At 35.6% G+C, this 13,853-nt stretch overlaps 1 protein-coding gene across 1 annotated transcript in view; it reads right to left on the bottom strand.

Moving 5' to 3' along the window:
- Positions 1 to 4,443: 4,443 nt before the first annotated feature.
- Positions 4,444 to 13,853, bottom strand: part of LOC130054689 (calmodulin-beta-like) — a 45,613-nt gene continuing 36,203 nt past the window's right edge. Inside the window, exon 5 of the mRNA XM_056165204.1 lies at positions 4,444 to 5,851. Coding sequence (XP_056021179.1) covers positions 5,820 to 5,851 — 32 coding nt within the window. The 3' untranslated portion in view covers positions 4,444 to 5,819. The remainder of the gene's footprint in view (positions 5,852 to 13,853) is intronic.

Here is a 13,853-nt window from a genome sequence, read left to right on the forward strand (position 1 = left end):
TAAAAAAACATCGAGTGCCTGTGATCAGTCGCTATATAAAAGTTGGGCTCATTAGACGATTACGCAATCCACTATAAATAAAACATCCAATGGAATCACTGCATCTTGTGATGGTGTACATAATGATGCGATCTCATACTATTGTAATGATAAACACGCGCAATTGTAATATTTACACCAGTAATTACGATTATTGATAGTAGATCAAGTTTGAAAACCTATTTGCTTAAGACAATATTGCTTAAACGATTGAAATATCCATAACTGTTGTTTCAATACACGTTGTGGTAGACAGTGTCAATGTGTAAAGGTACGAATTCACTAGGCATCAGTGTAGTGTGCGCATGCTCGGAGAGTGTGTTGTTGTCGAGATGCGTGCTACAGTCAAGATAGGTGTAAGAAGCGAGCTAGAGTCCATTTGTGTAGATCTGAATATATATTGCTCGGTTGAAATATAGGGGTTTCAACAATCTCGATTGAAATAAGAATTTCGCAAATTCTATGGTCGTTATAACGATCTAATTCGTCAATACAACCCATCATTGGGTCAAATGCTGTCTGACGTGTTTCATACCGATTGTTAAGCCGTTCTTGGCACACTGATTTTGACTACGGATAACTCCGTTTACCTGATCAGGATATATGTGTGTCCGGTTGACAGCAGATGCTTACTCCTCCTAGGCACCTGATCCCACCTCTGGTGTGTCCAGGGGTCCGTGTTTGCCCAACTATCTATTTTGTATTGCTTATAGGAGTCATGAGATTGATCACTGTTCGTTATCTTCACCTTTCATATATTATAACGTTTACCGGCGTTATCAATCCTTAGATATGATACTTCACTGGCGCGGCGAGCAATCGATAATGCACGAGGAATGTTCTATGTTTATCTTCTCTTGTACCATAGTTTGGCGTGCTTTCTTTTGTTAAAAGTGTGGGTTATCTGTACATAACCCACATTTTTCTTCAAACCCCGCCCACATTCTCGAAAAAAAAACCAAACAACATTACTGTCCACTGTCTGGAGTTCCTAAAGATCAAAATTGCACATATCAAACACGGATAACTGACTCAGACTAAGTTCTCCAAATACATTATTGATATTTGCACTGAATCTCACTTAAACCTTGATACAAGATAATATCGTCAATGTTCTCGTCCCAAAGACTTTCTATTTCCATATTCTCCTCAAGTCGAGAAACACGTGTACGTAGAAATACGGGTATTATTTATGAAGAGTTTCATAAAAGACCGATAAGAACGCGTTTGAGAGATAGACTTGTTTAGGGGACAGAGTGAATCAGACTTGTGTTTCTTTTATAGTTTCGCATCTTACAGTTCTTAATTTTTTCTCTCTCTTATGTTTCACAATTTTTTTTAATCATGTAAATGTTTTTCCAGCCAATTTAGTCAAAATATGTATTAGAATGAAGGATATCAAATAGGATTTTCAAAAGAGTAACCACCATCATCAGTTGAATATATTGCTATATTTTAAAACAAAAAAATTCACGAATATGGGTTCTTAGAATTTTATTTGAATTTTTAAATTTCAATTCTTTAAAGCCAATACCGGTACTAAGAGTCGGAGAATGCGTAAATGTGTAATAAAAATATCAAAACCAACAGTCCAAACATTTATATGCACTTTAAAAACGACCTTTTAAAAACAAATAATAAACATACATTTTTCGGTGATAGAAAGTCGTTATGATAGAAATATATGGTGTACAAAGTGTAATGTAAAGACATAACAATTGGCATCATATTGTAAACAGGCGGCCGCGCTTCCTATAATAAAATATAATGAATAATAGTAAACTATGGTACACGTCACTTACCCCATATAATATTGTTGATTATGTGCAGATACCCGATGGGCGTGGTCATAATGACACTTGGGAGCTACGCTCCCTCGTGTCATTATGACCACACCCATCGGGTATCATCCCTCCAATATCATGATGTCTAGCTCGAGATGAAGTTCCTTTAGAGTAAACATCAACATCTGTGCCTATGAAAATTTGAGAATCCTACCAGGCGTTGGTCAGGTGTTGGCTGACCGGATATGGGAACTGAGAAAACAAGGTCACACCACAAAAGAGGTCTTTGTTACTATTCCTAGAATGAAAATAACTCCAGAACTATTGGATTGTGTAGAGTTTGAACCATCAGTTATTGACATCTAACGGAATATATGGTGAACAGTTCAGCCCATATTTACGACAGTCATGAGGATATGAATTGTATGGAGTCTACCCGTATGGAAATAAAACACGTGACAACGAACGTCAAGATTTAATTTTCCTTATACAGCAACCCCACTAGCTGAACCAAGAAGGACACCATCCCTACCCTCACATCAGAGTCGCATAAATTACCAGGTCAAACACGAAAATAAACGTGAACCTGATCAAACATTTACAATGCAACGAGGGCCTGTATCTTTCAATCCACCAAGCTATCCAGGTGTAGACAGGGGCAAAGTACATCTGCAGTCTCTGGAAATGATGGCAGTGGACAGCTTACAGAGAATGTCAGAAATTTGTCTTCCCATACATATAGGCGTACTATGCCTTCGCCTCAGTTGTCGCCAACTTTTGTGTGACGCCGAACGACAGCTACAGAGAATCAGAGGCGACACGAAACAAAACCAGTATATCTGCCAAAAGATAGGACCACTAACTGTGAAGCCTTTTTTGTTAAATTCAGTAGATATGCAGAAGTGTCTCACTGGACGGCTACAGAACGCAAAGATCAGTTATGTTGGTGTCTTGATGGAAAGGCCAGCGAGTTTAACACTAGTATTGTGAGCAGAGACTATTTTGAATTAGTTCGCAAACTAGAAAAACGTTTTAACTTTGGACCTACCAGAAACTCTTCAAATCCAGTTTATGGGAGTTCATCAGAACTCGACAGAAAAACTTGAAGATTGGGCAGACAACTATTATTTTTAGCAATGAAAGCTTTCCGTGGTTTACATGAAGAGCATGTATATTCGCAAGTGATATGGCGATTTTGTCAAGGTTGCTGCGATAAAGCTGGTCAACATGCTGCAATGTCCAGACCCAAATCCATGGAGGAAGCCATTGATAAAATCAAATGGCAATTTACAAGTTATTTCTGAACATTATTTAATAGTTTCGAGTATTTAGCACATCTCATTTGTTTTAAACATGTTATTTTCTATCAGGCAATCTATATGTAAACAAAAACATGGCACAAGCCTTGTTTACATAACAAACAATTGTGGATGTGCAGCTCACTTGTAACACAAAAACTGATATTCAAATTTTGGTTAACCATAAGAATATGTTAGTTAAGCACTGTAAACAATAAAAATGGGGGGGGGGGACACAACATTTTTAACTCAACCGTGTCCATGTCCCTTTAAATTGATGCCTTTCGCCTGCTCAAAACATTCCGCGAATAGGTTATTTATGGGAGAGGAAATCCGAGTACCCGGATGAAACCCACAGGTTACATACAACCACTGAGCGTAACAGTGACAATGAAGCATGTTTTTCTCTTTTCTTAGAATCCAGTGTGTTAAACCACAACGCTACCTGGCCACCCTAAAACACGAACACAACTAAGTTTTAATCATGGTAATTGCTGTCTCAAGTACAAGATTGTATCATATCTAGTAAAATGCAAATAATACATTACAAATGTTCTCTGTGTGAACTTAGAATCTTAGTTCCACATCATTTCATTGATGTTAACATGTTTTTCACTAAATGCTGTTGCTGTCTTTAAAGTATAACTTTATGTGTGATTTGATAAGAGTGCAATTCTCATTTCATGTTCCGAACACATCTTATATATAAGTTTTGAGAGAAAAAAATGTTTTCATCATAGGAAATTAAAGAGTTTGGGTATTATAAAATTGAGGAAAATAATACATGTATCATGCTATAAACATTTCCCCCCAAACTTATATTTGTCATTGAAATTAAAATCATGTTCAAGAACTACTTAACATTTTCCCCACTAGGTTTCCAAATACATACTCGTATTTTCAAAAGGTTGATGGGTGTAAAGAGTTTCTATGAACACTACATGAGACTGCTTCCATATTAGGTTGACAAATTGTAATGATGGTTCAAAGAAAATGTTAAGAGTGTTGCTATGTAAAACGGATTTTAAAGCTGTAAATTCAAATTGTGGCTCCTTCATAGGCATGTAGGTCATGGTTTGAACCAACTTGAAATATTCATGATATAAGAAATTAAACATCCCATCCTACTTTCTAATTACCTCCTCTTGCAAGAGGACATTTTCCTTCAGTTGAGCACACGTGTATCCCCTATACCCAAGGATACTTTGCAACATGTTTCATGGATATCAATGCACCACAAAGTATGTTAAATGTTTACAAGATAGAGGACTTGACGATAAAAAATCAGTTGAGCTTCAGCTCAGATAGACGAACTCTGAACAGATTTTTCCGTTTTTATTTCAAGAGAAATTCCCCAAATAAGTATAAATTGGTTATTTTTGTTGAAGTAAAACATTGATGACAAATATTTCGTTATCCAGCATAAATATGGACAATGCCTTGGTATCTATAGTCTCCTGAAGGATGACCAATGATGAAACAAAAGATTACGAGAACATCTACTACTCAAACCTCCAACTTCCTTTGCACTGGATTTTTTCACGTCGTCGAACTCTAAAGGCGTCAAGCATTACTTTAACAAGGTTAGCACCCCTTCCTATATACAATGCTCAATTTGTTACGATATGAAAGCAAGTATTCATTATATCATATTTACCTAAATTCCTCCATTTCTGTGTTTGACTACATCCTCAATGACCCGTACTTGTTACATATACAAGTACTTCGTGAATGTAAACATGAATGTATTTTACAATATTAGGTCAACAAAACAAAAGTTAGTACCATTTTATCATTTCTGTAAAATTGAAATGCCGAGTCATTAGGGTTACATAGTAGCTTCATCGTTATTCGTTGTACATTATTATTTGTTGTTATCGTGGTTGAGAAACCCAAGAATTCAGGTGATCAACAAAGCGCAGTTTATATAAAAAGAAAGAACATAAGTTTTGCTGTCAATGAATTAACATACCAACAAACTTTTTATTGTTAGCAAAAACGCGAAATTTGATGCCTACGGAAAATAATGAAACCGTAGTGTATGTAATCTAAATACGTGGCGATATCGACAAGGTGGCATTAATGGTGAACTATGAAAAATATTAGCTATAGAACAAGTCGAGCATCACCGAGTCAACATTTCTAATTTCAAAATGACTTCCATGAAACCATCAATCTCACCTAATAGATATACTACGTCAAACCGTGCATCATGATTTAACCGATCTGGATCTTTTCTATAGATCTACAATTGCACTTAGATTTAGTTAACATAACGTATTTCTTCATTATGTATTATTTTCATGTCCTCAAATTTGAAATTCTTCTTCTGTCCAAGGAAATTTTATGTAAATTGCAAATAAAGAATATCGGTATTTCTACATTGATTTTCAGTAGTGGACTGGATTTCTGAAAGGGGGGGGGGGGTGATGTCGAATGTTGAACTTAAGTATGAGATTCTGCTGAAATAAAAGAAAGCTCAAATTAAGTTTGAGATTTTTTTCTCGAGAAATCCAAACCAGGGCAAAAACATAATGTAAATTACTTATTAACATACATGTATATAAGAATATGCATTTGTTATATGCCTCGCAATGAAAAACAAAGACATTTCTGTTACAAGGGACTTGGAATGAAAAGCTTCATCTCCTACATATATCAAGGAATGCTCTGGTGAGAATCTCTGCTGCCCTGTACGTCACATCTTGTTTACCATCAATTTCACAAACTCTGAAAAAAGAAGAAATACCCCTTGCAGTGAACTGATAATTGTCATTCAAATAACAATAATAACTAGACACGATCTCGTTGCGAGCAACGAGTAGGTCTTCCGTCCGATTTGTTGATGCACTCGGAGTTAAAAAAAAAAAAAGACAAATGAGTCCCAATTTAGTTTCCGACTTTAAGACACTTTAGATATAATCAATTTTTCATATCATAAGCTTCTGAAGCAAAGTTGCGGTGAAATTCGTTTGAAATTCGACTCTCCAGGCGAGCCATAAGGCCCGCGGGCCTATTTCTTGATGTCATTTGTTAGCCCTCTATAGACTCAACAACTTTAGTTCTATATGTCTTTACAAAATATTTACCTGTAAAAAGTTATTGAGATCGACCGATATTGACAAAAAATCGACTCTACAGGCGAGCCATTAGGACCATAGGCCTATTTCTTGATATCAATCGATAGATCTCGATAAACTGAACAACTTTTGTTCAATATGTCCTTACAAAATATTTACCAGTTACAAGTTTTTGAAATCGACTGATATCGACAAAAATCGACTCTACAGGCGAGCCATGAGGCCCACAGACCCATTTTTTGATATTGATCGATAGGTTATGACACATTGAACAACTTTTGTTCAATAATGCTTTTCCAAAAATATGTCGTTTTAAAGATATGAGGCGTCAAATATTTACGATTTTGGCCCTTAAAATCTCTAATTACGTAACATATGACCTACTTTTTGATTTGATAAGATCAAGCTCGTTGAGATGAACATTTCCGCTTCAATGACTTATTACAAAATATTAATAGTTTCTGAGATATTCTCATAAACCTTTGGACCCTTCTGGGCCCCTAATTTAAAGGGTCAGCCCCTTTTGCTTGATATCGTAAGAAAGGTCATGACATTTCAAACATTTTTTGTTCAACAAGTATTTAGAAATTCTTTACCGTTCTCGAGTTATTTCTAGAAGTAATTTTTAGGGGCCAAACTGTAGCTCCCTAACGGGGCCACATAGGGCAAAAACGAAATATGCATATTGTTCAGATCATCATTCTGAACAACTTTTGTTTTTTATTGCTTTTCAAAATATTTGTCGTTTTCGAGATACAAGGGGTAAAAATTTTATGGTTTTGGCCCTTAAAATCCCTTATTACGTAACATATGACCTAAATTTTTATATGAATAGATTTGGATTGTTGAGATGAACATTTTTTGTTCTTTGACTTATACCAAAATAGTAACGATTTTTGAGATATTTGATGTAGACTTTGAGCCCTTCTAGATCCCTAATTGAAGGGGCTAACCCCTAAATCTTGATATTTTCGAAAAGATCTCGTAAATGTGCACAACTTTTGTTCTACATGTCTTAACAAAATATTTGCAAGAAAAAAGATATTGGAGATCAAAGGTCAAAAATCGCCGAAATCGGCGAAAATTTTTGGCATCCATTTTTTCAGGTCCAGGCGAGCGTTTAGGCAAATCGCGTCCGGTAAAATCGAATCCCCCACAAATTTTCTAAAATGTTTACTCTATCTTGTGTAGAAATTTCAAGACTCTAGCTTCAAAACTAACGGAGGAGATGTGTGGACAACAAGGCCCTTCAAAAAGTCACTAAAAGAGAGATAACTCCTGACCGGAAGTGACGTCAAGCACGAAATTTTGCAAGCAAAGTCTCGTCACCAAAAGACATCTTTCCTGAAAATTTCGTGAAAATCGATCGAGAAATGGCTGAGAAAAACGCGTGTACTACCAAGGAAAATAATAATAATAATAATAATGAAGAAGAAGAACGCGAACAATAATAGTAAGGTCTTCCGCAGGAGACGGAAGACCTTAATAATGAAGAAGAAGAACGCGAACAATAATAGTAAGGTCTTCCGCAGGAGACGGAAGACCTTAATAATAATAATGAAGAAGAAGAACGCGAACAATAATAGTAAGGTCTTCCGCAGGAGACGGAAGACCTTAATAATAATAATGAAGAAGAAGAACGCGAACAATAATAGTAAGGTCTTCCGCAGGAGACGGAAGACCTTAACAAGAGGTACTGTGAGCAATGCTCACTAAGAATACCCCCCGCTTACCCCAATCTCCCAAAGGGTGTTGGTAATAGGTATAAACTACCTCTTTTCTGAGTGTAAAAAACAAATGGCATGACAAACCGAACCATATTGCTACTTCGATGTCCAGTGCATGTGACCTTTGACCTTTTGACCCCAAAATCGATAGGGAACATCTTCATCCCATGGGTAGTCCATATGTATGATATGGTGACTGTAGGTGGAAAGGATAACGCTTTAGAGCCCGGAAACCATATTGCTACTTCGATGTCCAGTGCGCTTGACCTTTGACCTTTTGACCCCAAAATCCATAGGGAACATCTTCATCCCATGGGTAGTCCATATGTATGATATGGTGACGGTAGGTGGAAAGGATAATGCTTTAGAGTCCGGAAACCATTGCGTCTACAGACGGACGGACGGACGGACAGACGGACAACCCGATTCCAGTATACCCCCCCCCCCCACAACTTGTTGCGGGGGGTATAATTAAATAAACGGAGGAAGTTAATGGGTAATTAATGTCATGCACATGAAACTTACACAACAAAACGTGCAATAAATCTTTACACAACAGAACGCATGTCATTCTACTATATGTCTACAATATTTACATATATTACTGATATTTGTAAGGGGGGAGTTTTCTTTCTGATGAGATACATCAAATACTTTTTCTTTGAATGAAACATACCATGAGAGGAATAAAGCGTTGGATAAATAAACAATACGGCAGAAAAAAGAACAAATACATTGAATTTCATGTGGATACATATACAAAATGTATAATATATTGTGTTAAGAAGGACAGCTTATCTTATATTATGAACATAAGTTTTTTTTAGAAATTGTTTTAATGTTACTGGATGACATAATTTTATTACATTTCCTATATCCAGCGTACTGCACTTCAATGAAAAGTGAAGATAACGAACAGTGATCGATCTCATAACTCAAATACGGGGTTAGGGTACACCTGGATACACCAGAGGTGGGGGGGGGGATAAACATCCCCTGTCGACAATTCACACCCACTGTGAGCCCTATACCTTGATCAGGTAACCGTAGTAATCCGTAGGCAAAATCAGTGTGCCAAGAACAGCCTAACAAATCCGACAGCATTTGACCTAAAGATAGGTTGTAATGGCAAGCTAAATCATGAAATTCGTCAACAATATTTGATTCGTTACATAGAACACAGAGTCTTACACTGTACTAGACCAGCTGTCAACCTCTACTAGTAGACGAGGATTTGTGATACGAAATTTTTGAGTTGTTTGTGAGTGAGGTTTTTTTTTTTTGGGGGGGGGGGGGGTGTTCCAAATATGTAACCGAATGTAAACTGATTTATATTCAACAATTTTAATATAGAAAACCCATATGAGAAAAAGGTCTGGCATTTCATAGCAGTTTTTGTTACTGAATAACCAATGAAATATAAAACACTTTTTATTGAACATGCCATTTATCAATTAAATGACATAATAGACTAAAATATACAAAATCAATTGGCTGGGACCACTGTTTACTACTGACTAGGTTTGAAAATGAGCAAGTCAACATGTAAATTACACAAATTGATCCAAGCCAATATACAGCTAAAGAAAACTAATAACATCAAAAACGTGGCGCACAAAAAATGCCACAAAGCAATGAGACATTCGAAGAAGTTGCAAATGGCAAAAGGTTCACGTGACAGTTTTACTGCTTTCTGATTGGCTAAAAGTTGTGAGGCACTTCTAGGGAAGTTTGTAACCCAATGGTATTGAGGTACTTGAAGAAAATACTACCTAAAGTATAAAATTCTGAATATAAAACAATTCAATGTTCCATGTTCCATTAAATATTTATCCAAGAGTTTGTTCACTGCATTTGTTATTTACTTTGCCTTCTTTATATCATATATTACTAAGTCCACACGTGTTTAAAATTACATTCAAACCATGACTCTTCAACTGTGCACTTTAGGTAGTATGTACATAGATATTTGTATAATTTTGTTTTCGTGGTGTGACCTTAAATTGACCCAATATGAAATTCCCGTATACACATTAATATAAATAGAAAAACGTCCTGTCTCAACATACATGTAAGTATACCATAAAAGACGACGTGGAGCTTTTCAAGCGAAAATATATTAAGGGGAATACATTCTATTGTCTATAAGTTTTAATAACCCCCATATTTCACATCCGTAATTTAGAAATGGTAAAACTACTTTGTCGAAGAGATCAAGCTAACACTGGTGGATTAAATTGTATATTTCTTATTATCCGAACTTAGCTTTTTGTGCTTGTTCGCATAGGTGTTTTTTGTAGCTTTCAAGAAGAATCCGGCCTGGGAAAGACTATTCCAAGATATTTAGATTTAGCGCAAACATCCGTGCATCAAAGGACCCCATTGGAAATAAACTATCTAGCTTTCATGGGTTATCCTGGGTATTTATGTATGTATGTTTGTATGTATGTATATACCGAATAAACATTTATCTTATTTTTTTTAAAGATTTAATACATTTTGTACTATATGATCATATAGGCTTCGCCCTTGGTCCTGAACCCCTGGAACCATGCATTTCACAATTAGGTAGAGAACTTCATGAACATGCATTTACTTTTTCTCAAATAAATATTGGAGTAGAGAAAATTTTCTAAGATTTCGTTCGCCCCGTATGCGGATGGTCGGGGATTGAATCCCTGCCGCGACAGACCTTAGTCGTTAAAACAGGTAGTGACAGTTCCATCGCCAAACGCTCGGCATCAGTTGTGTATGTCATGGGTCCTTGGAGATTACCTTAAAAACGGATGTCCCGTGTCACAGTAGGTGTGGCACGCTAAAGAACCCTCACTGCTTAATGACCGTAAGCGTCGAATATAGGCCTATATATGATGCCCTTCACCGGTGTTGTAGTATAGACCCACCCCCACCCCCCGGAAAAACGGGTCCGGGATAGACATTTCCCCCGGAAAGATGGGCCTGGCATAGAATTCCCCCTTAGGAAGAATTAACCCGGGCCAAATCCCCCCCCCCTAGGAAAAACCGCCCTCGTATAGAATTTCCCCCTAAATGACAGTACGCTTTCCCCTCCCCCTTCTTACATTTTAGCTATGTATCCGCTTCCAATTCTATTACTAGAATTCTCTTGCTTATCTAGACTCAGGATTTTTTTTTTTTTTTGGAGCAGGGTCTTGTGTATCACCATCATCATCTTATGTTTATTTTAAAAAAGGAAATTACTCAAATCGTGTAATAGTGTATAAAAATTCATTCATACATCTCAAGTCTTTCCTGTTATCTACCAGTATCTAACATCTGAAATAGTGAAGTTGGGAAGAAGTTAATGTCTTTTTAATTTAAAAGGAGTAGGTACGATTTTGGCCAAATTCTGCCCGGTCTCGTGCACGTTGGATAGAGGAAGGGGAAAAACCTTCAAAATACTTTTGTAATTTAGAATCCCGAAATTATTTAAATAAAACTATCCAAAAAAAAAAATCAGTTGGATACTGGTACAATTTACAATATATTAGAAGGTGTCAAGAAATATTATGAAGCCTGTCGACCTGGAAAGCATCATCTCAGATTACAATTCTCCTAAGTTAGATATACATGCAACCAAAAAACTGGAGGATTATAATAAGAAGCAGAGGTTCTTAAAGTATTAAAAAATATGTAAAACAACAAATCCCCTGGTAGTGATGGTTATACAACTGAATTCTTTAAACATTTTTGGAATGACATTAAATATTATGTTGTTAAGCTATTAATTGTATATATCATAAGAGGGAACTTCCTATTTCGCAAAGACTAGGAATCATTTCATGCTTACCTAAAGAGAATAAACCAAGACAGTTTTTAAAAAACTGGCGACCAATTACACTTTTAAATGTATTATACAAAATTATATCTGGTTGTCTCAGCTTTAGAATTAAACAAGTTTTGGATTATATAATATCCGATACACAGTCTGGTTTTTTAAAAGGTAGATATATAGGGGAGAATACTCGATTTATCTATGATATTATGTCATACACTGAAAGAAATAATATCCCAGGCCTTCTAGTTCTCATTGATTTTGAAAAGGTCATGGTCATTCATATATAAAGTTTTAAAGTATTTTGGTTTTGGGGAAAACTTTATTCAATGGATAAAGATCTTAAACACAAATTTCAGAGCCTCAGTTTTACAGAGTGGCTTTTTCTCTGAACAGTTTGATATACAAAGGGGATGTAGGCAGGGGGGATCCCATTGCACCTTATTTATTCATCCTATGTGCAGAAATTCTTGCAATATTAATTAAACAAAACAAAAGTATAAAAGGCATATGTATAGAAAACACAGAACACAAAATATCGCAATATGCAGATGATTCTTCACTAGCCCTTGACGGTTCACCTGAATCGCTTTTTGCAGCTCTAGATACAATAGAATTGTTTTTCCAGTTTTTCTGGTCTAAGGATTAATTCTTCTAAAACAAAAATTGTTTGGATTGGTTCAAAGAAATTTTCAAATCGAAGTTTTTCACCATGCAAGATGGAAATTAGATTGGGGATCAACAACTTTTAATTTATTGGGTATTACTTTTTCAGTTGACCTTACAGAAATTGAAGATATAAATTTCGGAATTCAAATACCAAAAATCGTTGCTCTTATTGAACAGTGGAAAAGAAGGATTCTTACTCCCATTGGGCGGGCTACTGTCATTAAAACCTTGCTTATTTCAAAATTGAATCATTTGTTTATATCACTTCCTACTCCAAAGAAAGAAACAATTTCTTATTTATACAAAATTATTTTTGAATTCCTATGGAAATCTAGTGTAGATAAAGTTAAAAGGTCTGTGATAACACAATACTATTTATCGGGTGGTATCAAGATGGTTGATATAAACAACTTTATTACATCATTGAAATGCTCTTGGATTAAAAGGCTTACTAGGTCCAACTGTCAGAAACCATGGATGAATATTTTTTTGCCATGTATGGAAATGATATTTTAAAGAAATTATATGACTTTGGAGATAGTTTTATTGTGGAACAATTACGTGTTAAAAGCAATGTTTTTTGGAAGGATGTTTTTAATGCTTGGTTTTTTATGCCCCCGAGATCGAAGATCGGGGGGCATATTGTTTTTGTCCTGTCTGTCATTCTGTAATTCTGTCATTCTGTCTGAAACTTTAACCTTGCTAATAACTTTTGAACAGTAAGTGATAGAGATTTGATATTTCACATGAGTATTCCTTGTGACAAGACCTTTCCGTGGGTACCAACATTTTTGACCCCTTGACCTTGGAGTTTGACCTACTTTTTGAAAACTTTAACCTTGCTAATAACTTTTGAACAGTAAGTGATAGAGCTTTGATATTTCGCATGAGTATTCCTTGTTACAAGACCTTTCCGTTGGTATTGAACCTTTTGACCTTGACATTTGACCTACTTCTATTTTTTTTTTTTTACATTGGTCATAACTTCTAAATGTGAAATATTAGAGCTTTAATATTGTACATGAGCATTTCTTTTGACAAGATCTTTCTACTGGTACCAAGATATTTGCCCTTGTGACCTTGGCCATCTTCGGAATTGGCCATTATCGGGGGCATTTGTGTTTCACAAACACATCTTGTTTATTTGAAGACTAGTCAAAATCTTCCAAATATTAAAAATAATTTTCATAATATTCCAGTGTGGTACAATTCTAATATTAGAATTGCGGGAAAACCTGTGTTTTATGAGAAATGGTATGAAAAGGGGATTAAAGTTGTTTAAGATTTTTTTGATACTGATTGTAACTTCCACACCGTAAAAAAATTTCAGTGTTTATACAATCTTCAAGAAGTATGTGTAATGAAATACAATAGCATTATTACTCCAATTTCAAAATATTTAAAATGTCTGTCAATTGATAGACACTCAACCAAACAAAATGTTAATCCATGTATGCCTATAT

Source organism: Ostrea edulis, chromosome 5 (genome assembly GCF_947568905.1).
Source record: "Ostrea edulis chromosome 5, xbOstEdul1.1, whole genome shotgun sequence".
Classification (NCBI taxonomy): Eukaryota; Metazoa; Mollusca; class Bivalvia; order Ostreida; family Ostreidae; genus Ostrea; species Ostrea edulis.